At 42.2% G+C, this 25,873-nt stretch overlaps 1 protein-coding gene across 8 annotated transcripts in view; it reads left to right on the top strand.

Moving 5' to 3' along the window:
• LOC144039022 (mitogen-activated protein kinase kinase kinase kinase 4-like) overlaps nucleotides 1-25,873 on the top strand; it is a 55,551-nt gene that overhangs the window by 27,298 nt on the left and 2,380 nt on the right. The window contains exons 14-30 of one of the 8 annotated variants that reach the window (XM_077551955.1): nucleotides 385-471; nucleotides 715-1,152; nucleotides 1,652-1,804; nucleotides 12,250-12,498; nucleotides 12,749-12,840; nucleotides 12,929-13,056; nucleotides 13,170-13,264; nucleotides 15,223-15,401; nucleotides 15,512-15,620; nucleotides 15,853-16,122; nucleotides 23,870-23,987; nucleotides 24,101-24,271; nucleotides 24,343-24,486; nucleotides 24,567-24,701; nucleotides 25,224-25,324; nucleotides 25,400-25,549; nucleotides 25,623-25,782. In XM_077551955.1, coding sequence (XP_077408081.1) covers nucleotides 385-471; nucleotides 715-1,152; nucleotides 1,652-1,804; nucleotides 12,250-12,498; nucleotides 12,749-12,840; nucleotides 12,929-13,056; nucleotides 13,170-13,264; nucleotides 15,223-15,401; nucleotides 15,512-15,620; nucleotides 15,853-16,122; nucleotides 23,870-23,987; nucleotides 24,101-24,271; nucleotides 24,343-24,486; nucleotides 24,567-24,701; nucleotides 25,224-25,324; nucleotides 25,400-25,549; nucleotides 25,623-25,782 — 2,779 coding nt within the window. Of the gene's footprint in view, nucleotides 1-384; nucleotides 472-714; nucleotides 1,153-1,651; nucleotides 1,805-3,597; nucleotides 3,937-12,249; nucleotides 12,499-12,748; nucleotides 12,841-12,928; nucleotides 13,057-13,169; nucleotides 13,265-15,222; nucleotides 15,402-15,490; nucleotides 15,621-15,852; nucleotides 16,123-23,869; nucleotides 23,988-24,100; nucleotides 24,272-24,342; nucleotides 24,487-24,566; nucleotides 24,702-25,223; nucleotides 25,325-25,399; nucleotides 25,550-25,622; nucleotides 25,783-25,873 lie in introns of those variants that run through there. The other 7 variants (XM_077551896.1, XM_077551905.1, XM_077551922.1 and 4 more) reach the window with 7 other exon arrangements.

Consider the following 25,873-nt stretch of genomic DNA (forward strand, 5'->3'; position numbering starts at 1 on the left):
TTTTACAATTTAAATTGCAATGTTCCAATCTACAGTTCATTGTTGCTCTTTCACGGTTTATAAATGTTTGTATAAATTGCCCTTTTCCGAATTAAATGGTTACTAAATGAATAATTCAAATTTTTAATAAGCCCGACTGAGTTTCACATGACCTTATATAACATTATCACCTTTACTTTCTAAAATTCACATTTAAACTGTAGGCCATCTTGTACCTTGCCAAGCACATTTCCAAAAAGGTCTTTTCCCAAATTGCCTATGCGCAGGTGTCAAATGGTGGCCCTTGGTAACAGTGCTTGGGTGTACCACTAACATTGACATATACAGTACTGAACCTGAACCTTGATATTGAATTCTAGCACTCAATATTGTTTTGCTTGACAGGACTACATCCGGCGGCAGCTAGAGGAGGAGCAGAGACATTTGGAGATGCTACAGGAACAACTGCTGCGTGAACAGGCTATGTTACTGGTCAGTCACACAAACTTGTTGACCTAATACAGGCATTATATATTCGTCTGTCACAGCACTTTGTCTGAACTGACTCCAGGTGCGCATCTTTGTCAAATGTTAAAGAGGAAGGAAGAAAGGTTGTGGGACAATCTCTGGAGAACAAATTAGACAAATGCTTTGCAGGAATTGTGTTTTGTTTTTGTTAAATAGAAAATGATTGCAGCGGCAGCATTGAATTGCCCTCCCTCCAAATTGTGGTAGGAGTTTAAGTGGCGCGAGTTGGAGGAGCAGCGCAAAGCTGAGCGGCTTCACAAGCGGCTGCAGCAAGAGCAGCTGCGGTCACTCCAGCGGCAGCAGCTTGATGGCAAAGCTAAACTCCCCTCAGACCCTAGCAAACATCTGACGACCACATCGGCCCCCGACAAGATGCTTACCCTGCCCCCACAAGCGGTGGTACTCAACAGTGCTGTTGCAATACTGAGAGGCACCTTTGAAAACTCTGGATTACCACAGGCGATTCACCCTGACGGCGCTCAAGCTCAGGAGAAAAATGACCCTGAGGAGAACATCAGCCACAAACCCGCCACCTGTAGTCCCAGCCCCCCTCAGGCTGAACCTTCCATTCACTCTACACCTCCCCAAGGAAAATATGCTGAGCCTGATAGACCGATCAATCAACCTCCTCAGCCTATCAGAGAGGTGAACCCCCTTGTTAATTGACTGCCCTGCCACTTGCTCTTTCAATCTTCTCGCTTTGTCTTTGCTCCGCCCCTGTGACGACAATGACCGTCATGGCGCCAGCAACACTTGAGTTCCCATGATTTCTCTTTTGGAGGCTAAACATGGCGAATTCCTGATGAAGAGTTATGGCTGCACTGTCAATACGAGTTGGGCAGCTGCATGTACACGGACAAAGCCCAAACTAACATGCAACATCTAAGCAGTGAGGCACTTGATTATTAACAGCAGTCTTTCCTCCCTTTTCAGTATTCAATGTTGTTGAAGCAGTAACATATGTATGTTCACCTGTGTGTGTGCAGCGCAGCTTCAAGCATGACTCGTCACTCTTGTTGCTCGTCTTTATAGGCAGTGAAAAAGGAGCTCTGAGTGTGATGATGGACCTTTGAGCTGTATTCTCAGCACTCCTGTTTCCTACACTCACCTTATTGTTTATCTCATTGTGTTTCCCCCACCACAGGCTGATGAGCGATACCGTAAAAATATCCAGGGCTCTCCTCAGGCTGCCCCTCCTGCCAAGCAGCCTCCTCTTCCCCCTCGCTCTGCTGAACCCTTCTCAAACGGTAGCAGCTCATCAGAGGCCTCTGCCATGCACAGGCCCATGGAGCCTCAGGTAACTGCTCCGCTTCACTACATCCATCCTCTTTCTTCTCCCTTACTGATATACAAGTATAATTAATAATAATGTTGCTGTGTGATCAAAGCCTTGTACTATGTATGAAGAAATAAAAGACGTGGCTGAAAAGTTTAATATTGAGATCAAAAGACTGCAGCATACAGCCCATGGCGTAATGGCCTTTTAGAAAGGCATAATCAAACTCAACGAAAATGTTGCTTAAAGTTAAAAAGGACAACAACTGTGATTGGAAGACTGCACTTGATTGGGCACTCATGGCAAATTACTCCATGCACAACGTACACGGATGTAGTCCTTACCAACTAGTGTTTGGCCAGAATCCAAACCTGCCCTCAGTGCTCACTGATAAACCCCCAGTCCTGGAAACCACCGTGAGCTCCCGGGTAGTTCAGCACATCACAACTTTACATGCAATGAGAAAAACATTTGGAGAGGCTGAATGCCCTGAGAGAATAAAAACAGCCCTACGCAAGCAACTGCGGCTAGTTGACGACAGGTATTTTACAGGAGACAAAGTCTACTACAAGAGGAATGATTGTAATGAGTGGAAAGGACCAAGGGTCGTGATAGGCCAGGATGGTGCTTTTATATTTGTGAGGCACGGTGGAGCATATGTGCGGGTGCATCACACTAGACTGAGAAAAGTGGATGGTCCCCCAATCAAAGAGGTAGACATCGACACAAAACAAGAGACACTGTTGAACATTATCCAGCTGCAGCAGAGCTCAGCGATTTTTAAAGTGACAATGAGGAAGAGATAAAAAAATTAACAATAGACCTAAAAATGCTGATAATATTGAACCACAGCCAAATGCGGCAGACAGTTTTTATCAGTCTTGGATGCCACAACAAGCCCAGTCAAGTTATGAAGGCTTTAAGCTGAAATCTGGAAAAGTGGTCACATATAAAGATAGATAGAAGAGTGGTCAAAGTTATACCGGAACTGTTCTAAGCAGAGCAGGAAAAGCTACTCGAAAACACAAAGACTTGTACAACCTGCAGTTCAGCCAGCCGGAAGAAGAAGCTGGAAAAACAGGATCAGTCAATCTTGCAGCAATGGACAGTGTACAGGTGATTCCGACAGGAGCAGGAGGCGGCAAGTGTTAACAACACTGAAGATGTGCTGGTAGTGCATGAGGGCCTGTTTCTTCCAGCCAAACATAAGATTTCAAATTGGAAGAAAAACAATGTATTTGATGTAGTCACAGATGAAGGTCAGAAATGCATCTCTGCAAAGTATCACAATAGATCCTACCAGAGCAACACAACGTGAAGCACCACTGACTGACAATGAAATAGACTCAAATCAAAGATAGGACAAATATTGTGGGCAAGGCAGAGCCGACCAGATTTGATGTGTGACGTTTCTATCTTGGCATCTAGCGCTAAACATGCCACAATTCAAACTCTACATTTTGCAAACAAGCACATTAGAAAACTAAAATCAGAGAGTTTCAGGTTGAGGTTTCAGTACCTGGGAGAAAACAGCTCCCTCAAACTTGTAGTGTTCAGTGACTCCTCTCTCAGGAACCTCTCTGATGGTGGTTCACAGGGTGAGTATTTCATTGTGCTCATGGGTAAAAATGGAAAATTCTCACCCATATCCTGGCAGTCAAAACGGATCAGGAGAGTTGTGCGAAATACATTTGCAGGTTAGACTCTAGCTCTTGCAGATGGGATTGACAGTGTCGTTTTTCTTGCAACACTACTCAGAAATCACAACTGGCAACTGTTCATGTAGAAATGTACCCATTGTGTGTGTGTGACAGACAGACAGTCATTCTCTTCTGGATGCAGTCAAATCCATAAAGTCTGTTACGGAGAAAAGACTGCGTCTTGAGATCAATAATGTGAAGGAGCTGATGCTCTGTGGGACTGTTCAGGAAATTGTCCGGTCAGCTACCAAATAACAACTTGCCAACTGCTTAAACAAAAATAAGGGGCATCTGCACTTGGCATCTTAAGAGTCCTAAGTAAAGGTGTTTGTAAACTTAAAATTTAAATGTTACTTCTAATGCTGTGTTCCAACTGTACTGTTTTTCTTGTACCTATGTATGTATGTATTCATATTTATGTTAATATAGTACTTTTAATAAAAGGAGGGGGGACAGATTGTTAAGTTGTGTTTTTTTTAAAGGGGCTGCAACATGAAAAATCAACTTTTTGGAGCTTTTAGCCATGTTAACTCTTTGACTGCCAGACGTTTTCAGAAACGGGATGTCGCCAGTGCCAGCCTATTTAAGCATTTTGACTGATCTTTCAAGGTCCACAGAAAGTGTTGTGTTTGGACTATGGAAACACATATACTACCAAATGAAAGATTGAACTCTCATCTTTCATCAGAAAAAAAAGTTTGTTTCTACCTTATTCCGTTCTTCAGTAATCAACAATAGAAAATGGTTAGTTTCACCGAAATGCTCTGTTTTGAAACAAAAAGAGCTTTTTGTGAAACAATGTTATTTCATGCACTCTAGTGAATTCTACACTTCTTTTTGTCCATGAATGATGCCACAAACACCTAAATAGTGCTTTACTTCTGTAATACACCACCACCAACAATGAAAAAGTGATTTTAGTTTGCAAAATATGTTTATTTCCTTTTTTTTTCTCAAGTTCAGTATTGTTCATTCGATTTGACATCATCATTGCTCTCCTTTTTTTAAAAAACAAAAAAATTTAAAAAAATTAATAAAAAAAAAAAAATATATATATATATATATATATATTTTTTTTTTGTATGTGGGTGAGCATGTGCGTGCGTGCGTGTGTGTATTCATCAGTTCACTTAAAGCCTATTAAAAAAAAATCCCATACTAATAATATAATACAATAATAAATTGCCAAATGCAGAAACATCATTGTAAGTTATCACGATGTAGTGGCTCTCGCTAACAGACAGAATTAAGTAACCAGAATTAGGTTAAAAAATTCTATATACGTAGACCATGTTTCTATAAATTTTGATATTTGGTTTTTATTTGAGGCAGATATTTTTTCCATTAAAATGTGATTTATGAGGAGGTTAGACCATTGGTCGATATTCAGAGTTTGTTTATTTTTCCAGTTAACAATAATTGTTTTTTTAGCCATAGTAAGGGCTACAAGTGTAGATTGAAATTGTTTATGTGGTAAGTCAGTTGTTGTTAGGTCACCTAGCAAACACAAGTTTGGAGATAAAGGTATCCTACAGTCCAAAATAGCGGAAAGTTTTTCTAAGACTTTAGTCCAGAAATACATAACCGGAGTACATAACCATAAAGCATGAACATAAGTGTCTGTAGTGTTTTGTAAGCATTGGAGACAAATGTCGGACTCTGTCAATGTCCCATTTTCTTCATCATATATTGAGTAATGTATGTTCTGTGAATAATTTTATATTGGATAAGTTGTAAATTTGTGTGTTTTGTCATTTTAAATGCGTTTTCACAAACTTGAATCCAAAAGTCAGGTTCCGGTGCTATAGACAAGTCTGTCTCCCATTTTGAGATGGGTAAAGACATTTTATCAGTATATGAAAGTAACTTATATATTTTTGAAAGTTTTTTTGTTGTTGTCGGAGAAAGCTTGTTAATATCTTTAGCTAAAACAGGTGGTTGGAGCGTACCCCGAAGTGTTGGAATTTTTTTCTTTATCATATTTTTAACTTGTAGATAATGTAAAAAATTTCTGTTTTTTATATTGTATTTTTGGAGCAAGGATTTATATGATATAAACATATTATCTGAGAAGAGATGGTGGAGATGTGTAATTCCTTTCTGCTCCCACACACCTAAATGAAACGGTTGGTTGTTAAGTTGAAAGTCGGGGTTATGCCATAGGGGAGAAAGCCCACAGGGCTCCACTTGGGCTTTTGTCAATTCTAGTGCCTTCCACCAGGCAGTCACGGTGGCGGAAATCATTGGGTTTTTAAAACAATTATGACGCTTAATCGATGTTGTAATAAAGAGTAAATCTCGAAGTCCGAGGTTATTACAATCCTTCTGTTCTAGTTCCAACCAACAGTTAGTGTCTCTGTTGGGTTGTGCCCATAGAACGATATATTGTAGCTGGTTAGCTATATAGTAGTACATAAAATTTGGTGCCTCTAGACCACCTTTGGATTTACTTTCCTGAAGAGTAGATAGACTAATCTTTGCTTTTTTTTTATTCCAGTAAAATTTTGTAACGACTGAGTCCAACAACTGGAACCATTTAGCCGTAGGTTTAAATGGAATCATTGAGAAAAAATAGTATATTTTGGGTAAAACTTTCATTTTAATGGTGGCTATTCGTCCTATTAGAGAAATAGGAAGATTATTCCAGCGCTCCAAGTCACTATAAATGTTATCCAGAAGTGGAGAAAAGTTTAAATGAATTAAATCAGTTAATTTAGGTGAGATTTTTATGCCTAAGTATTTTAAATTACCTATAGGAAATGAGTAGTGTGGGTCCTGGCTTGCAGGGTTCCATGAATTTTCTGTAATAGGTAGAAGTGTTGATTTTGTCCAGTTAATAGAATAATCTGATAACTGTGAGAATTGAGTTATTAAGTTAAATACTTCCCCTAGCGAAGTTGCCGGCTTTTCTAAATAAAGTAAGATGTCATCGGCATATAGATTAATTTTATGTTCTGTTACCCCAGAGTGAATTCCTTGAATCCTTCTTTCCTGGCGTATGGCTAATGCAAGTGGCTCAATAAATATTGCAAATAATAAAGGGGATAGTGGGCATCCCTGTCTTGTGCCTCTCTGCAAAGTAAAGATCTGAGATATAATCCCATTAGTAGTAACTGTAGCTTTTGGAGAATCATATAATACTGATACCCAGTGGATAAATGATTTCCCAAAGCCAAATTTATTTAAAACAGCAAAGAGGAAGGACCAGTTAACTTTGTCGAAAGCTATTTCTGCATCCAATGATATAATAACTGCCTTTTTATCATGCCGCTGTGACATGCTAATAAGGTTAAAGAGTCTCCTAATATTATTAGTAGAGTGCCGATCTTTAATAAAGCCTGTTTGGTCGCTATGAATAATTGTCGAGATTACTGTTTCTAGTCTAGATGTGAAAGCCTTAGTGATAATTTTAATATCAGTGTTAATTAGTGAAATTGGACGGTAACTTGATGGAAGGGTGGGGTCTTTTTCTGGCTTTGATAAAAGTTTAATTGCTGCTGTATTCATGTGTGGGCGTATGTAACCCTTAGTTTTAATTTCTGTTACTACTCTTAAGAATAGTGGAGCAAACATTAACCAGAAGTGCTTAAAAAATATAGCCGGATAACCATCCGGGCCAGGTGCTTTGCCATTAGGCATACTATCTAGAGCACTGTACAACTCGTTTATAGTAAGTGGCGCATCTAACATGTCTTTATATTCAGTAGTTAACTGAGGTATATTTAAGCTACTGAGGAATGCCTCAATATGCTCAGGGTTAGGCTTGTTAGTTTCTAAGTATAGGTTACGATAATCGTTATAAAAAATGTGATTAATTTCTTCTGGTGATTGTGTGCATTCACCAGTTGTCCCTTTAATAGCCGTTATAAGAGACTTTTCCCGATTGCGTTGAAGTTGGTTTGCAAGAAATTTACCTGATTTGTTATTATATTCAAAGTTGTTATATCTCAATTGTTGTATTATAAATTCTGTCTTTTTAGTTAGCATATTGTCTAACTGTATTTTTGTATTTTGTAAGTCAGTCCATATTTGGTTATTTGGGTTTATTGCGTACTCATCCGTCAGTTGTTTAATTTTATCTTCCAAGTCTTTTTCTGCTTTTTGATCCTGTTTCTTTTTATAAGATGAATATGATATAATTTTACCTCTAATTACTGCTTTCCCAGTTTCCCAGAGAAGAGATGGCGATAGGTCTGGAGAGTCATTTATTTCCAAAAAGTCTACCCATTCTTTTCTTATAATTTTGTCAAACTCTGCGTCGTTTAGCAGTGAGATGTTAAACCGCCATGTCGGTGGTGGTTTAAAGGTATAATCAACTTGTAGGGAAAGGGAGACTGGTGCATGGTCGCTAATAATAATAGGATGTATTTTTGTAACAGTTTTATCAGCAATAGAGTTATTTGTAAGAAAATAATCAATTCTTGAAAAAGACCGGTTTACAGCGGAAAAGAAGGTAAATTCCTTCTTATTTGGGTTTTTAAGTCTCCAGCTGTCGACGAGGCCAAAGTCATCCACATATTCCCCTATTACTTTAGTAGATTGTAATCGCCTACATGTTGTATTATTAGAACGGTCAATTAATGGATTTTAGACTGTGTTAAAGTCTCCTCCAATAATAATAGTAGAGTTCTCGCTGCTAAATCAAACAGCTGAGAGAAAAATTCATGGAAAAAGGCTGGATCATCATTATTAGGGGCATATAAATTACCAAGTGTATATATTTTATTAAATATAGTCACCTGAATAATAATGTATCGGCCCTCTGGGTCTGTTATTGTATTATTTAAAGTAAAGAGTAAATTCTTATGTATGAGTATACAGACTCCTCTTTGTCTACTGTTATAAGGGGCAGAGTACGCTTGGCTAAAATTCTTATCAATAAGTAATTTTTCTTCAGATTTTTGTAGGTGGGTTTCTTGTAGGAGGCAAATATCTGCTTTTAATTTTAAGAGATTGTCTAAAGTTTTTATTCTTTTTGCTTCTGAGCGAGCGCCACAAACATTCCAGGAAACCAGAACTAATTTATGCATACAAACAATATAGACTCAGTCCTGTGTATATATCTGCATAGGCCATTTGTCGATATTAGTATGTTATAGGATAGAATCAAAGTGGTTAGGTGGATTATGTAATTTGTGTAAAATATGAGGTGACGAGTAAGTAAATATAACAGTGAAAAAACAGGTAGGGAGGTAAAAGTAAAGGAAGTTAACGGGGGATTAAACATAGAAATACACCAATAACTGGTAACCTAAGCGAGATTTTTTGTTTAAATATACTTTAGATATAGTTATGTATTTAATATTTATAATATCGCCTAAACATAATGAGTATTCATATTTAAGGTTTTATAACCACATATACAATGTATGTATACATCTAATAATCAAACAAAGTTTAGTTCCACCAATGCCATTTAGAACAGCCAGGGAGTGGAGTTGGGGTTCCGGAATAGTTGGCCATCGATGTATAGTTTATCGACGACCATCGCAGTCCGTTTACTCTCCTGCCTATTTTGTTTCATTATAGGAAACAGTACCTTTCGCCGCTCATTAATCTCTCTCGGGAATTGGTCGTTCATTCCAAATGAGGTCCCTTTAAGCTCCCGTCCTTTACTTTTAACAAATTCTTTCTGTTTAAAATGCTCAAACTTGGCGATAATAGGACGGGGTCTGTTGCCCCTAGGGGCTCCAAGCCGATGCACCCGGTGAAAAGAGATGTTATTTACCGACTCCTGAGGAATTTTTAACGACGTCGTCATAAATTTTTTTATCTCAACCTCTGGATTGTCAGAGGTATTCTCGGATATTCCTGAGAATATTAAATTCTCCCCCATGCTACGGGATTGAATATCCAGAACAGTTTCTTTTAGCGTTTTATTTTCCTTTTTAACGGTTTCTAACTCGGCTGAAACAGTCACGAGTGTAGAGTGTAACTCGGCATTGTCTCGTTGGAGATCACTTACTTGTTGGCTGAAGAATTCCATACTTACCTTTAATTCTTTGACGTCCTCGCTGATTAGGGAGAGGACCTCTAATTTGTTATTTATGGACTCCAGCATACTGACCGAAACCTCCGTAGTGGCTAGGTTCTCCGTGTCCGTCGCTGAATCATTTTTCCTCTTTTTCGAAGGTTTTCTCGACGGAAGGATTCTCCATCGCGCAGCTGTAAAAATATGCGTCGATGAAGCGTTCGAGGTCCTCCACGTTGGGTGGTATTCCAAATCTGTTGGATGAAAAAGAGAGGGGAAAAAAAGAAAGGCAAGATATATGATGGTTAAATTTGGATTAGTTTAGTATAATAGAGCTAATTCTATTTTAGCAGCAGGGCGCCGCCATGTTGGGGTTTCCCGGTCTCGCTGTAGGTCTCGCGATAGTCACAGCATCTCGCGCATGCGTCCAAGCTTCAGAATCTGATCATCTAACTCAGCCGTACGTTTATTTCCATTCAACAGTGTAACAATTTGACAAAACAATTTCGCAAACTATTTACAAATGTGTGCAACTGTGGTACTACTTACAATTATGTGGATGTTTCAAATACAGTTTTTCTTTTTGTAACGCTCTCCTGCGTGCAAGGAGAGGGACCAGGATTTGCACAACAGATTACTTTCACTTTCGATTGTCCCTTTCACGTGCAGACATTACACTTTCTTGACGGCCTTTTTTTCCGGGGAATAGCAAGTAGCAGACTGCACACTCCTCCGATGAATATGCATTGGACTCGGGGTACTCTTCGTCGTCCGATTAAACGTCCGCCTGAGTGCGCTCGGTTGTGCTCCGCGTTTTCCGGTGTTAGCATCGCTAGCCCGTGAACCTTTATGACGTCATCATAGCCGCCGCGTCAGCGCTTCCAACTTCGGAGTCACCATCATTATCATCTATGATGATCATCGTCGTCATCAATGTGCTCTTTAGCGTTGGTCGATGCCTTTCGTCTTTGAAAAAAATTCCCAAGTGTGAGCTGCTTGCAAACGCCATTGTTTGCTTCCTCAGCCATCTAGCTCCGCCTCACGTCTTCTACTGCCGCGTCAACGCTTCCAACCTCGGAGTCACCATCATCATCATCGATGATGATCATCGTCGTCATCACTGTGCTCTTTAGCGTTGGTCGATGCTTTTCGTCTTTGAAAAAAAATGCTCGAGCGTGAGCTGCTTGCAAACCGGTCGCCATGTTCTCTTCTCTTCCCTTCCCCAGCCATTGTCCCCTCTAGCTCCGCCTCACGTCTTCTACTGACGCCTACCCAATCTTGTCAAAAGAGTCATCGCTGCCCTCTAGGGGCCAAAAATAGTCATTAGGCTCACTAGACCTGCTTGAAACTTTCACCACAGCTGGGCAAGGCTTTACTCCACCCGTTTCAAAAAAAAAAAAAATGGGTGGAAGTCTTTTAACGTCTTTGGCGCTCCTCCGTAGGTTTTTGCAGAACGTCATTTAACGTCTTTGGCAGTAAAAGAGTTAAAATGCTTATTCCTCACCAAAAACATGACCAAAGTTATGTTTTCCTCCATTCGCCCCTGTATGAGAAATTCTAGGTTATTCTGCTGTCCAAGCACCAGCCCCTCCCAACCTGAGAAAACGAGCTGTTGGCACAGTATGACGTCATTGTGTGCGTACCCGCGCCGCCTCTGCGGACTAAACGCACGCCCACTTTCTCTGAGACCTCCCTCCATGGGATAATGACAAAAGTAGCCTTTTTCAATAAACATTTTGTCCAAATGAATTCAAAGCAATCAATTATTCTTCACATTTGCAATGCCAAAGTGCAATGAAATGACAATTGGCTGTCTTAAAATCCATTGGCTGACACTGGTGTAAACTACGAGTAAAACATTTGCTTCGTGTAGTGGATAGTGCGCTCGTCCCATAAGCAACAGGGCGCGGGTTCGCGACCCGCTGTGTTGCTTCTTTTTTTTTTAACTCCTCCTTTCCTCTTACCTCTCTGCTCCCCTCCTCTTCCACGATTTCTTGTGGCAAGGACCCATTTTGTTTCAAATGTCTATTCAAGAATTGATGGCTTGCGTGACCAAACGCAGAGATCTAGCAGCCCGTGAAATTCAGAGTCAATTTTAAAAATCTGCTTAAAACCTATCTGTGTGTTTTGTGGGCGTTGCGCGAAGCAGCTGGCTAGGACGACGTCATTAGAGGGGCGCGGCAGCCACAGGGGGAGAGGCGGGGTTTTACTGAACCAAGCGTTTGACTTCCGGGTAAGAAAAATAGTCACCCAAATAAGTCATATTTCATAAGAAATTACATCGCGATTGTGGCAAAGGTAAGATTTCGCCCTTACATGCCTATAGTTAACTCTAGAAGGGCTTAAAATACCATAATGTAGTCCCTTTAATATACAGCGCATGTGCGTGAGGTTTTGGAGGTACCGCAAGATTTTTTGCTGTTTTTATTTTGGTGGCTGCATGTAACTAACGTTGATTGTTGGACTGTGATTCGACGTGAATGGAAGTAAAGAACGTGTTCTCTAAACGTCTGTGGTTATTGAATTAACATATTTCGTCTCTTTTGGTTTGGTTTGCTTTGCCTTGACGCTCTTGCGCTTCCTTTATAGTGTGCCCCATTGTGATCTGATGGATAAGCCGCACCTTTGTATTAGCCGCAGGGTCGAATGCAAGTGAAAAAAGTAGCGGCTTGTAGTCCTGAAATTACTGTAATTAGTCCTAGTTTGTAAGAATTGGTTAAGGATTTTATGCATGCATGAAACCACACATCTTCCCTCGTGTCTCACTGTATCACCTGCTCCCTCACTCCCCAAAGGTCCAGTGGTCGCACCTTGCTGCTCTTAAGAGCAGTAACAGCGCCGCCCCCTCTCCTCCTCCACCACCTGTGGTTGCTCGCTCCCAGTCCTTCAATGAGCCCGGTGGCGTCACTACTAGCTTTGCACAACTCCACCTACGTTCCCAGGATCCCCACCATCATCACCCATCGCCTGCACGCACTGACCCCCAGCCCCAACCCCCCCTCCACCAGCCTCAGGTCCAGCCCGGTGACGAAGTGCCACCCAAGGTAAGGAGTCGTAGAGGTCTGCATCCTTCCCCTGCTCTGCTCCCTTCAGTTGTCTTCATTTATTTCCTGTCATGTCTGTCACTCTACTGACCATGCTGCTCTACCACAACCAGACTGTTTGTCACTAATTTTATAATTAATGTAAAAAATGTTTTGCTGACTATAAAGATCTGATTTGAGTGTTTGCTTGTCACTAGTGGGTGACAGTTAATAAGTGGAGGAAAGCAAAGATTGTGTGTGTCTTGTCCAGGTCCCTGTTAGAACTACATCCCGTTCACCGGTCCTCTCACGCCGGGAGTCTCCTCTGCCATTGCAGCCTGGTGGCCAGAGAAATGTATCTGGGTAAGTAGAGAAGACCTTAGATGTGCATAAATTGCGTCATTTGAAAATAGTCTTTTAGGTTTTATTGAAATTTTATTTTCTTGGTCAGTAATGTGGAGCAGCGCCCCCTGTGGGACCGCGTCGAGAAGCTGCAGCCTCGGCCGGGCAGTGGGAGTTCGTCTGGCTCCTCCAACTCCAGCTCCCAGGCCAGCCCTGGAGACCGCTTCAGGCCACGCTGTGAGTCCCACCTTATTATTGTACACGGCCACTCTCTGTCTGTCTGTCTGTCAACTTAACAAAAATGAAAACCCAAAATTTTCTAATCCAGTTTCCTCTTTTGACCCTCAAAGCATCCTCCAAATCTGAAGGATCGCCTCTCCAGCGCCCTGAGAATGTTCCTAAGAAAGCTGATGAAAAAAACTTTGCCAGACCTACTCGACCTGCTGTAAGTGTTTTCCTACTTGTGATGGGCCAACAAGTCTTTTCGCTCAAATGTTTTTCCACACCCACCTGGCCTATAATGTACCTTCACTTGCGTACCCAATGTGGTGGTTGTCATGGTAAGGCTATTAAAGGAGACAGCATAATCTCACCACGATCCTTTGCATTGTACAATAAATATAAAATTATAGAGTCTTTGATTTCTTTGGATGTTAATGCAGTAAAATTCTTTGCCCTCTTGGATTGTGACATTGTGTGCATGCACATCTTGCCCCACTTTAGTGCCTTATGCAGTGGTGAAACCACCCACTGAATTTTAAGAGAACCACATTTGAATACACATTCGCTTTTATTTTTTTTGAGAGCCCCCAGTATTGTTCATTCAGTAATCTTACCGATTCGACATGTCATCATCATTGCTCTCTCATTTTAAATTTGTTTTATTTTTTTGTATGTGCATGTGCGTGCGTGTGAGTGTGTATTAATTCACTTAAAACCTAAAAAAATAAATAATAAAATACCGTTCACCTAAACCGAATACTTCAGAATCCCGCTAGAGTCGGGAAACTGTCAGGAGACCCGAGGAAGGGTCAAAGAAAAGAAAGAAAAGTGAAATCCAGCACCGACCAGACATCACCTACTACCCAAAGGGTTACCAACCAAAATCTTTCACCAACCCCAGAAACTTCTAAATTCCAACAAATTAGGGAGACCTCAAGAGACCAAAGGAAAAACTGAAGGATTGATGAAGCCGAGTGAGATCCACAGACATCAGTCTCCACCGATTGAACGACCAGAGGAAAAAGAAGATTGTTTTTGAATTTCTGTAGCTGCTGGTGTGGTGGATATGGTATGCATGGGGCCACCAGCCATAGAGCAAACCCAGGAGCCCGGAGCGCCCCCCCACCCCAACACGGCCCGCGCCTGAAGCCCAACGCAGCAGAACGGGCCACGGCAGGCCCACCAGGCACCCCAGGGGCCCACAGCCCCAGCTCGCCCCCGCCCACTACCCACACCCACCACAACCCAGCCCCCGCTGCCCTCAGGCCCCCAAACCCCAGACTTGCCCCCCCAGCCAGATACTGGGGCCAGCCCGAGGTGCCAGGAGGCTCACTGGAGCGGGGCAGGCACAACACCACAACCCGCCTGCCCGGCCCCCGGAGCCCCAAGACCCGGGCCAGGGATGGAGCCCCCGGCCCAGGGGAGGGGGAGGAAGGCGGACAGGGGAGGGGGGCGGGACTGGGGGAGGAGACGACAAGAAGGGCAAGGGGTGGCGGCAGAGCAGCAGGGATAGGGGGGAGGATGAGGAAGGGTGACGAGGAAGAAGGGACCGAGAGGCAGAGGAGGACGGGCGGGGAGAGGCGGCAAGGGGGAGGGGAGAGGGAACCACGGAGCACCCCGGAGGCCCACCCGCCCTGAACCGCGTCACCGGGCACGGAGCGACGGACCGCGCCGGGGCACCACAACGCAACACACCCCAAGAGACCCAGGGAACGGCCGAGATGCAGCCGCCACCCAGCAGCCAAGAGGGGCAGCAGCCCAGCCAGGGGGAACAGCACCTAGAAAGTTAACCTACTAGCATGCAATGATTCCGAATATTAACCCTCAGTGTCCATTGGAAGTAAATCTTGAGGAGTTGGTGACTGTAAAGTGTCGTTTGATGTGGTCTACTCGATCCTGCTGGCAGCAACTGGGTTCCTGACTATAAAACACAACCATTAGTTACAAATTGCCAAATACAGAAACAGCAATATAAGTTATTGCGATGTGTTGGCTCTCGCTAACAGGCATAATTAAGTGACCAGATTTAGATTAAAAGATTCTATATATGTAGATCATGTTTGTATAAATTTTTAAATTTGTTTTTTATTCAAAGCAGATATTTTTTCATTAAAATGTGATTCGCTCTTCTGTCACCTTGTCAGCCATCTTACTTGGTTTTTGGTTTTCACTACTCCTTAGGACTTGACAGCCCTCGCCAAGGAGCTTCGTGCAGTGGACGATGTGCGTCCTCCCCACAAGGTGACCGACTACTCTTCCTCAAGTGAAGAGTCCGGCACCACTGATGAAGAGGACGACGAGGAAGTGGATCAGGAGGCCGGAGAAGAGTCTACCTCGGGAGCAGAGGACTCTCGATCTGGGTTAGCGGAAGGCACCGACTGATCATTCTGCGCTCGTTTTTTGTGGAAAGTTGCGTTTTGTTCTAAGATGTTCTGATTGTGCACATCAGATCTTCTCACGGCTTCCACAGGAGGCTGAGCAATGGGGATTCTGGGTCTGCCAAAACCATGCTGGTTGAAGATTCTGAGAGCAGCCAGGCCACCACACCATCAAAGGATGGCACACTGGTCATCAGACAGGTAACATTGTCAACCCAAAGAACACATGGGCAGTCTTTGTCAGTGATTTTCATCCAAACACTCACCTCAATCCTCCCATTTTCGTATGAAGTAAACCTTAGTTTATCATCATAGACCCACTCCAAATATATTGTTTGTTGGAAGAAGAGGATCTTAAAAACACAAGACTGCAGAATGCATCATCTTTCCTCTTGTTCACGAGAGCCAAAAGTGTACCTGTTCTTGCTTGCAGAGCACCGCTGACATTAAGCGGTTGGTCAGTCTCTCCTCCACTTCCCCGGCCGGTGCCTCTCACGGCCAGGCCCAAACCCCCAGCCACAGCCTACAAGAGAAAAATGGCTTCCCTGGCTGCATTCACCACCTACCAGACCTTATCCAGCAAAGCCATCACTCCCCTTACTCTTCCACATCCATGCTTTCCTCCTCATCCTCATCACCACTTAGCCATGCCATTCTGACCATGTCCCCACTGAATCCCTTGGACAAGCTTATTGCCATAGAGGTACGTTGCCCTCACTCGGTTGAGGCCAGCAAATGCAGGAATGGACTCCAGGGAGTTCAGGCTCTAACACAAAGGCAGCCAGTCTGCGTCAACTACCATTTGAATCTATATATTTTCATTTAGTTTTGACGTCCAACATGGACATAGGATTCAGAATAGCGCCATAATAGTTTTTGCTGCCAGTTATACTGAACTACAGTGGAACCTTTAACTTCCTTTTTGACTACAAACTGAGGTGAGATCCTATACAGTGCAGCTTTTATAGTTGCACACAATATGTCAGCCGCCACACCATTTTTGCCACAGGAAGTAATAAAATGAGAAATAGTCCTTTGACAAACTTTTATTAACAGTACGGTCGGCAGCCTTTTCTTGTCATACAAGTGAAAAAATCAGTTCACTAAGCACGAAATGTAAGCAACAAAACCTTATCGCTTTAATGATGAAAGAAAAAGGCATACTGTATATTGCAGGTGTCGCCATCATGGTGCCCTGGGGCCTGTTCTAAAAATAGTTCACCACTAATGAACAAGTGATTTACAAAGAATGTTGAAGTAGTGATCATTTGGAAATGTGACCACTGGCAGATATTTATAGAAAAAAGGTTGCATATAGATATTTACCTGTTTCTTCGTTATTATGAGAAGTCATTAACATGAACGGTGTCTTTGTAGAAACGAATATCATCAATTGCTAATTCTAACATATAATAACTACAGTCTCAACAATATGGATTTTTTTAGCCTGATTCTGGTTCTGATATTTGGCAGAATAAAATTCCGATAACCGAAGTACAGTAATTTTGAACCTGCTTCCAACTTCTTGACGCCTCGGTTACCTGTCTCTTCCTCGCATCGCAGTGTCGCTCCTCGGTCCCGACTCACAGTGCACATATCCAGCCAAATAAACACTTAACTGATCTTAACTATAGTGTCCCAGTGTATTGAGTATCAAACAGCAGGCTATGCATGTTGAAAATACTCTTAGATGAAATAAAAAGTTGCAATTTTTCCAATGGTTGAAATGGTCCAAATCAAAGCTTCTTCCATTGCTTCCTACTATTTTTCAATACAATTTGGTAGCACAAACATTTTTGCCTACCCATAATGCACCGCATGGCTGAGATGCGCACTCCGTGATTCGTGTAGCATATGGTATGCATATAAAGAAAACAAATAGTTGGCTGTCGACCACAAAATGTCAAATGTGACAAAATAATGCCCATTCCAGTGTATTTTCTTTTAATTCTCATATTCTTTGAGGTGTCTCCTCCTTAGGGATTAGTGTTGCAATAAAGCCAGAGTCATGCAAGGTCAATGCACTGGAAAAAAACAAAAGGATCAAACAATATATTAACGTTTGTGTTTCTTTATTCCCACTTTCAACGTCAATTGCATTTGACTTTAGGGGTTCCACTGTATTTGCAAATGCTTATTTAATGGTGCCCCCTTCCCCACCCAAAACAAATATATATATATATCTGAGCCTGTACAAAACCTATAGTATCATTCTGGTTGTTAGGTCTGGCAGATCCGCATTATCTGGCTCCATCCTAACTTTTACTCTGGCTCTCTTCCTCCTTGTGGCCTAGCTGACACCTCCTGCTAACATGGCTGCTGGTGGTATAACACGGTCATAGCATGGAGGCAACCCCACTGGAGCTTCTTGGGGTGAACTAACAAGCGAGTGTCTCGACTTTGCGTTGTGCTTGTGGGTGCTTGGTGTTTTTTCACTGCTACTTAGTACTGCGTCAAACCAGATGCATATTGGTGGTGGATTTAGGATCCTCTTCTGCCTGTGTTATACTGCAGCATTAAAATACATTTCTACCATTTCTTCCTCTCCACTTTTTCTGTTAAAACTAACTTCAAGACTGCATATTCACTCCATCTACATGTTTTGGAAAGCTTGTGTGTCTTAACAAAAATGCTTTTGATGTGTATTTAACAGTACAGGGTTTGCTCCAGAAAACTTGCTAAGCCTGGTGGTCAGGGATGGACTAAGAACGACATGTGCTGAATCATATTTGTGGAAAGGGGTGGTGGTGTTGCGGTTGCTGAACGCCATCCGTTTTTTTTTTTGTGTGTGTGTGTGGGGGGGGCATTTCCAATGGTGCCTTGAAAAGAAAACACTAGTGGACCGCCAGGCTTATAAAACACTGGGGGAAACCCTGCAGTATATACACACACACACACACACACACACACACACACACACACACACACACGGACCCTCCTGCTTATGTTTGTGCATATGCACACACACACACACACACACACACACACACACACACACACACACACACACAGTGGAACCAAACATCACTATACGGTACTATTACGATATGAATGTCACGATACCATAATTGGCACAATAGTGTGGAGAGGTTGACGATATAAAAACGGTCACAATATTGTAAAAAAAAAGATACTAAAATACTACTACTAAAAAAACAATATTGTGCTTTTGTACATAACAGCAATGCATATAAATAACCTACAATCTCTAATACCACTTAACTCTTTGACTGCCAGACGTTTTCAGAAACAGGATGTCGCCAGTGCCAGCCGGTTTAAGCATTTTGACTGATCTTTCAAGGTCCACAGAAAATGTTGTGTTTGGACTATGGAAACACATACTACCAAATGAAAGATTGGACTCTCAACTTTCATCAGAAAAAAAAGTTTGTTTCTACCTTATTCCGTTCTTCAGTAATCAACAATAGAAAATGGTTACTTTCACCGAAATTCACTGTTTTGAAACAAAAAGCGGAGAAAAAGAGCTTTTTGTGAAACGATCTTACTTCATGCACTCTAGTGAATTGTACACTTCTTTTTGTCCATGAATGATGCCACAAACACCTAAATAGTGCTTTACTTCTGTAAAACGCTTTCACCAACAATGAAAAAGTGTTTTTAGTTTGCAAAATACGTTTATTTCCATTCAACAGTGTAACAATTTGACAAAACAATTTCGCAAACTATTTACAAATGTATGCAACTGTGGTACTACTTACAATTATGTGGATGTTTCAAATACAGTTTTTCTTTTTGTAACGCTCTCCTGCATGCAAGGAGAGGGAGCAGGATTCGCACAACAGATTACTTTCACTTTCATTGTCCGTTTCGCGTGCAGACGTTACACTTTCTTGACGGCCTTTTTTTCCGGGGAATAAATAGCAAGTAGCAGACTGTACCCACTCCTCCGATGAATATGCATTGGACTCGGGGCACTCTTCGTCGTCCGATTGAACGTCCGCCCGAGCGTGCTCGCTTGTGCTCCGCGTTTTCCGGTGTCAGCATCGCTAGCCCGTGAACCTTTATGACGTCGTCATAGCCGCCGCGTCAACGCTTCCAACTTCGCCGTCAACCTCGGAGTCACCATCATCATCATCAATGATGATCATCGTCGTCATCAATGCGCTCTTTAGCGTTGAAAATTCACAACTGTGAGCTGCTTGCAACATTGTCCGCTTCCTCCTCCATCTAGCTCCGCCTAACGTATTCTACTGCCGCGTCAATGCTTCCAACCACGGAGTCATCATCATCATCATCATCATCGATGATGATCATCGTCGTCATCAATGTGCTCTTTATCGTTGGTCGATGCTTTTCGCCTTTGAAAAAAACGGCTCCAGCGTGAACTGCTTGCAAGCGCCATTATGGCTTCTTCAGCCATTGTCCCCACAACACTCTAGCCCCGCTTCACGTCTTCTGCTGACGCCCACCCGATCTTGTCAAAAGAGAGTCATCGCTGCCCTCAAAAATAGTCATTAAGCTCACTAGACCTGCTTGAAACTTTCAGGACAGCTCCGCAAGCCTTCCCTGCACCCGTTTCAAAAAAAAAAAAATGGGTGGACGTCTTTTAACGTCTTTGGCGCTCCTCCGTAGGTTTTTGCAGAACGTCATTTAACGTCTTTGGCAGTAAAAGAGTTAATATTGAGGCACTTACTTGCTAATGCACATACACATTGAGTTCATCCAAATGTTGACTTGGTTCACAAGCATATCATATTTCCCTTCATCTGACCATTAGCGTGGATTTTAAACATAGAAGGGCCAAAACATGCCATGTGAAAATGAAACTGCACTAAAAAACTAGCCACCAGAGGATGCTAGAACTGCACAAATGGAAATCAACCAGACTTTTTTTAACAGATGTGCTGCCTTTAATATCATGACATGACGATGACAATATTGTGGTAGTTTTAATATCGTGATATCACAAAATTGCCGTTATCGTTACATCCCTAGCATACAGTTGTTGTTTTGTTTTTGTTGTTGTAAAGCCCTTATTAGGGCGGGAGCAAGGTCCACTCCTCAGGATGTTTTTTGTTACCTCTTTTTTGACTATGATTTCCTGTTATCTCATACCTTGGGCCATCACAAGTTGATAGGGACCACCCCCAACACCCCTTCTTCTGGCAAAATTGTGTAATTGCAAATGTCAATGTACAGCAACTGCATAAATGGTCAGAAAACTTTTGCATGGTGAATTCTGACACATGGGGGAACCATCAGGAAAATAATCATGGGCTTCCTGTATTCTCAAATATCACCCTCAACATACCCTAAAAGATTTTAAAAAAGTATCTGCCTGACAAATTACCATCAAACATTTTATTATACATGAGTGCTTGTAGTTTGCATTGTGGTATACTTATTGAAAATAAAAGTGTACGTGTGAAGTCTGTTTTAAAAATAGCCCGTCAATGATTGGATACTGTATCTTGCTAAGAAAAATTAAAACATTTATTTATTTAACTTGGTACATGTTTCTAAATGTACCAATTTTTCTATATTTGGTTTAAAAAAAGAAAAGAAAAATGTGTTACATAGAAAAAATGCTTTTCCCCCCTAAGCTGTAATTTTAATAATTTGATATTTTTACTCATATCATCTCATGCCTATTCATAACTCATACTCAGCCCTATTAAACATGATCATGCAAAATCCAGGAACCAAATACAAGATAAAAAAAAAAAAAAGAACAAGATCCTGACAAGGAATAAAATGACTTGTAAAGTTCCGGTTATTTTATCTTGAATGCTTGCTATGCTAATAACAACAACAAGGAGACTGCATATTCTCAGTTAAACTATTTACTCGATGCAAGAAAGGAGTGTACAGGTGTGGAGCCTTATCTGTTGAATGCGGAAGGTTGTCTGCTCTATTCAAAATGGTCTCTACTCTTATACAGTCCACCCGGGGACAGCTCAGCCTAGCCCATGTTAAAATGTGTGGCCTGATGATCTTAACTGGTTTCAACTGGATAAGTGCGCCAGAGTGCAGATAGATAGAAAGGCGCCAAACCAGGACAGGTCACAGATACGGCCTTGCTCAAGTCGCCTATCTACTCCATTAAGAGGCTTAATCTAACAGATTTATGAACATTTCTTAACAATAGATTAACATTCTGTGTAGCCAAATGGAGAAATAGTTAACAGCTTAACCATAAAATTTAACTATGATAAAATATAACTGGATTTTAATCATCTGTTTTCTCTTCTGCCAAGACATCAACAGGGGCAGGGGTGGCCAAGTTCGGTCCTTGAGAGCCACTATCCAAACTGTTTTCCATGTCTCCCTCTAATGATCAGCTCATCACCAAGATTTGCAGAAACCTGATAACGATCCTGATCATGAGTCAGGTGTGTTACTGGAGAGAAACATGGCAAACAGGCTGGATAGTGGCTCTCAAAGACCGAATTTGGCCACCCCTGGACAAGGGCTTTGGGGATGATGTCACCCTCAAACCATAGTGGTTCTAACTTGCCAGTCTCTGTGTTCATGTGAAATCCATGGTTGAGAGGGGATGGGATCTCTGGGTAGTGCTCATGAACCCTCTTCCAGACACATACAGTGCCTTGCAAAAGTATTCACCTCCCTTGAGTTTTTCAACATTTTGGCACGGTACAACCACAAATATATTTCACTGGAATTTTATGTGAAAGTTAAACACAAAATAGCACACAATCGTGAATCCAGTCAGCCCTTTTTCTTTTCGGGTAATTGTATGTATGTGAAGTGAAACAAAGTGTATATCTTATTTCAAACTTGTTTTACAACAAAAAAACTGAAAAGTATGGTGTGCAAAAGTATTCGTCCCCCCTGAATTAATAATTTTTCAAACCCTCGATCTGTTTTACATATTGGGAGGCTAAAATGTTTGCCCATTCCTCCTTGCAAAACATCTCCACCTCAGATAGGTTAGATGTAGAGTGTGAGCCGCAATATTAAGATCTCTCCACAGATTTTCTATTGGATTTAGATCAGGACTTTGACTCGGCCACTCTAGCACATGGATGCTTTTTTTTTTTTTTTTAATCACCATTCCATTGTTGCTTTAGCTATATGCTTTGGGTCATTGTCTTGCTGCAAGGTGAGCCTTTGTCCCAATCTCTGGACTATTGCAGACCCCAATAGTTTCTCTTCTTTTCATCCCTTCTACTTGCACTATCTTCCCTGTCCATGCAGAAGAGAAACACCCCCCAGAGCATGATCCTCCCACCACTAGGTTTGACAGTGGGGATGGTGTGTTGAGACTGATGAGCAGTGTTGTTCTTACACCAAACAGCGTTTGAAATGTAGGCCAAAAAGTTCAATTTTGGTATCATTTGACCAAAGCAACTTCTTACACTTGTCAGCGCTGTCTCCTACATGGCTACTGGCAAATTGCAGACGTGACTTCCAACACAAGCTGATTCCAATCAACAGGAAAGTTATCAGGCTTACTGAGCTTGCTGATGAGGTGATCATATATCAGCTGTGTTGAAGAAAAACATCCAAAACCTGCTCGAGAACCGAGTTTGCCCACCCCTCATTTAGAGTGATCCTAAAGGCCTCTTGGGATCTTCGCTGATGAGTGCCCTCCTTCTTCGGTCGGAAACTTCGGAGGGACGGCCTTGTTTTGGTAGATTTGTGATTGTTTGGTACTCTATCCACTTATGGATGATTGATTGAACAGTACTCTGTGATGTTCAAAGCTTTTGAAATTGTTTTGTATCCTTCTCTTGCTTTAAATCTCTCCAAAACATTGACCCGGACCAGCCGGGTGTGTATTTTTTTTTTAGTCTTCATAATGCTGACTAAAAATTGGAATACAGGAAGCCCATGATTATGTTCCTGCTAGTTCCAAGTTTTCTGACCATTTATGCAGTTGCTGTACATTGACATTTGCAATTACAATTTCGCCAGAAGATGGGGTGTTTTTTTGGCCCCTGTGACCAAACAGCCCAGAGTTAGCAGTGGTCCCTATCAACTTGTGATGGCCGAAGGTATGAGATAACAGAAAATCATAGTCAATAAAAGGTAACAAAAAACATCCTGAGGGGTGGACCTTGCTCCCGGCCTATATGGCATCAAATCATAACAGAGATGGGGAAAAAAGGAAGCACTAACATTGTGGCTCATGAACGCGACTAGTTGCATGCCATAGCACCAAAAAGGTAGTTTTGGATTAATTTAACTTTTCACGCTTTTAAGAATATATATATATATATTTATTAACAATTTTATACGCTACTGAGCACACAAAAAAAAGACCAAGCAGTAATTCTGTAGACTATTGGGTGTCTTTAGGCCACGGACAAAAGTACTTCAATGTTAACGCACAATTGGCTATAATGAAAGACGCCTTCCTCCAATGAGTCTACCAAATTGAGGTTCGACTGTTGCTACAACAGATTAAGAAATGCTATGTGCTCTGTCTGTTAACTCCTTTTTTTTTTTTTTGCTGTCTCGGACAGAGCCAATCGGAAAGTAATTCCATGTCCAAACACAAGTCGTCATCCTCCTTCACTCCCTTTATTGACCCTCGCCTGCTCCAGATTTCCCCATCAAGTGGTAGTTCGCTCAACAACATGGGTAGGTCAAAGGTCTTGCCGCCGAGTATACAAGGAAGCTATCAAGTGCAGGGTACGCTCTTCTGTTTGCAATTGAATAGCTTGAACAGAATGTCTTTCACCATCTGCCTGCAGCTGGATTTGGGCAGGATGCACGTCTAGCAGACCCGCTGAGGTCTGACCCGTCCCGCAAAGGCTCGGTGGTCAATGTCAACCCTGTCAACACACGGCCGCCAAGTGACACACCAGAGATCCGCAAATACAAAAAGAGGTTCAACTCTGAGATCCTGTGTGCGGCCCTTTGGGGTAAGAGTTTGTACTGTGATGGCATCGCTCCCTTCCAGGCGACAGCCGCTAAACCACCTTCGTGACTGCAGGGGTCAACTTGCTGGTGGGAACCGAGAGCGGTCTGATGCTGCTGGACCGCAGCGGTCAGGGGAAGGTTTACCCGCTGATCAATCGGCGGCGTATCCAGCAGATGGATGTCCTTGAGGGTCTCAACGTTCTGGTTACCATTTCAGGTACCTGGAGTGAACTACTGTATGTTGTTAATGAAGGATTGACGAATGGTTAACTGGAGGAATGTGTCTTCTACTCTCAGGAAAAAAGAACAAACTGCGAGTTTATTACCTGTCGTGGCTGAGGAACAAGATTCTGCATAATGACCCGGAGGTGGAGAAGAAGCAAGGTTGGGTTAACGTGGGCGACCTGGAAGGCTGCGTTCACTACAAAGTTGGTACGTGGGCCGAGTCAGCAAAGATTAGTGAGACCGGCTAAGAGAAATCTTCTGGTTGTAATCAATGACTGTTAGGGGTGTTTAAAAAAATCGATTTGGCAATATATCGCAATATTACAGTGCGCAATTCTCGAATCGATTCGATATGCGGCCGAATCGATTTTTAAACATCAATTTTTTATGGGAATATTAAACAAAACGTCTTACTTAGGGTTAGGGTTAAGCAAGGAAGAATGTTATATTAATGGAACATTAAGCCTTAATTTATTTCAATGCTGTTCAAACATGAAACAGATTGCAACAGATAGTTTGTTAAATAAAGTGGCTCACAGTTATAAGCCTAAAGTTTCAGATAGATAAATACATTTTCGTACAAATCTTACAGTGTACATGTACAAGTTTACGGATTAGTATTTTCAACATTTAAAAAATTGCAATAATGACCTATGAATCGTGATACGAATCGAATCGGCAGGTATTAGGCAATTCACATGACTAATGACTTATGACTATGTGTTCTAGTTAAATACGAGAGGATTAAATTCTTGGTGCTGGCCTTAAAGAACTCCGTGGAGGTTTACGCTTGGGCGCCAAAACCGTACCACAAGTTCATGGCCTTCAAGGTGAGCAGGCTGAGCCAATCAGATGTTTGCTTTCCTCCTCTATTGGATACCTGAGTAACCCATACTCGCTTTCAGTCATTCGGTGATTTGGTGCACAAGCCTCTGCTGGTGGACCTGACCGTAGAGGAAGGTCAGAGGTTAAAGGTCATCTATGGCTCCTGCTCAGGCTTCCATGCTGTGGATGTGGACTCAGGCGCAGTCTATGACATCTACCTACCCACTCACGTAAATGCCCGGCTCAGCATCCGCTCCACTGTTTTGACTTCCACTCCCTAAACGCTTCCTCAATTGCCTTCAGATCCAGACCAGCATTCAGTGCCACGCTATTATCATCCTGCCCAACACCGATGGGATCGAGCTGCTTGTCTGCTATGAGGACGAGGGTGTCTACGTGAACACGTACGGGCGCATCACCAAGGATGTGGTGCTGCAGTGGGGGGAAATGCCCACTTCAGTGGGTAAGTGGGTTCAAATGACTGAGGCTGGATTTACTTTGTAAGTTGCAATTGTTTGGCACAATTCAGATATACGTGATAGGACTGTATATGA

The sequence above is a fragment of the Vanacampus margaritifer genome, chromosome 1 (assembly GCF_051991255.1).
Source record: "Vanacampus margaritifer isolate UIUO_Vmar chromosome 1, RoL_Vmar_1.0, whole genome shotgun sequence".
Lineage (NCBI taxonomy): Eukaryota > Metazoa > Chordata > Actinopteri > Syngnathiformes > Syngnathidae > Vanacampus > Vanacampus margaritifer.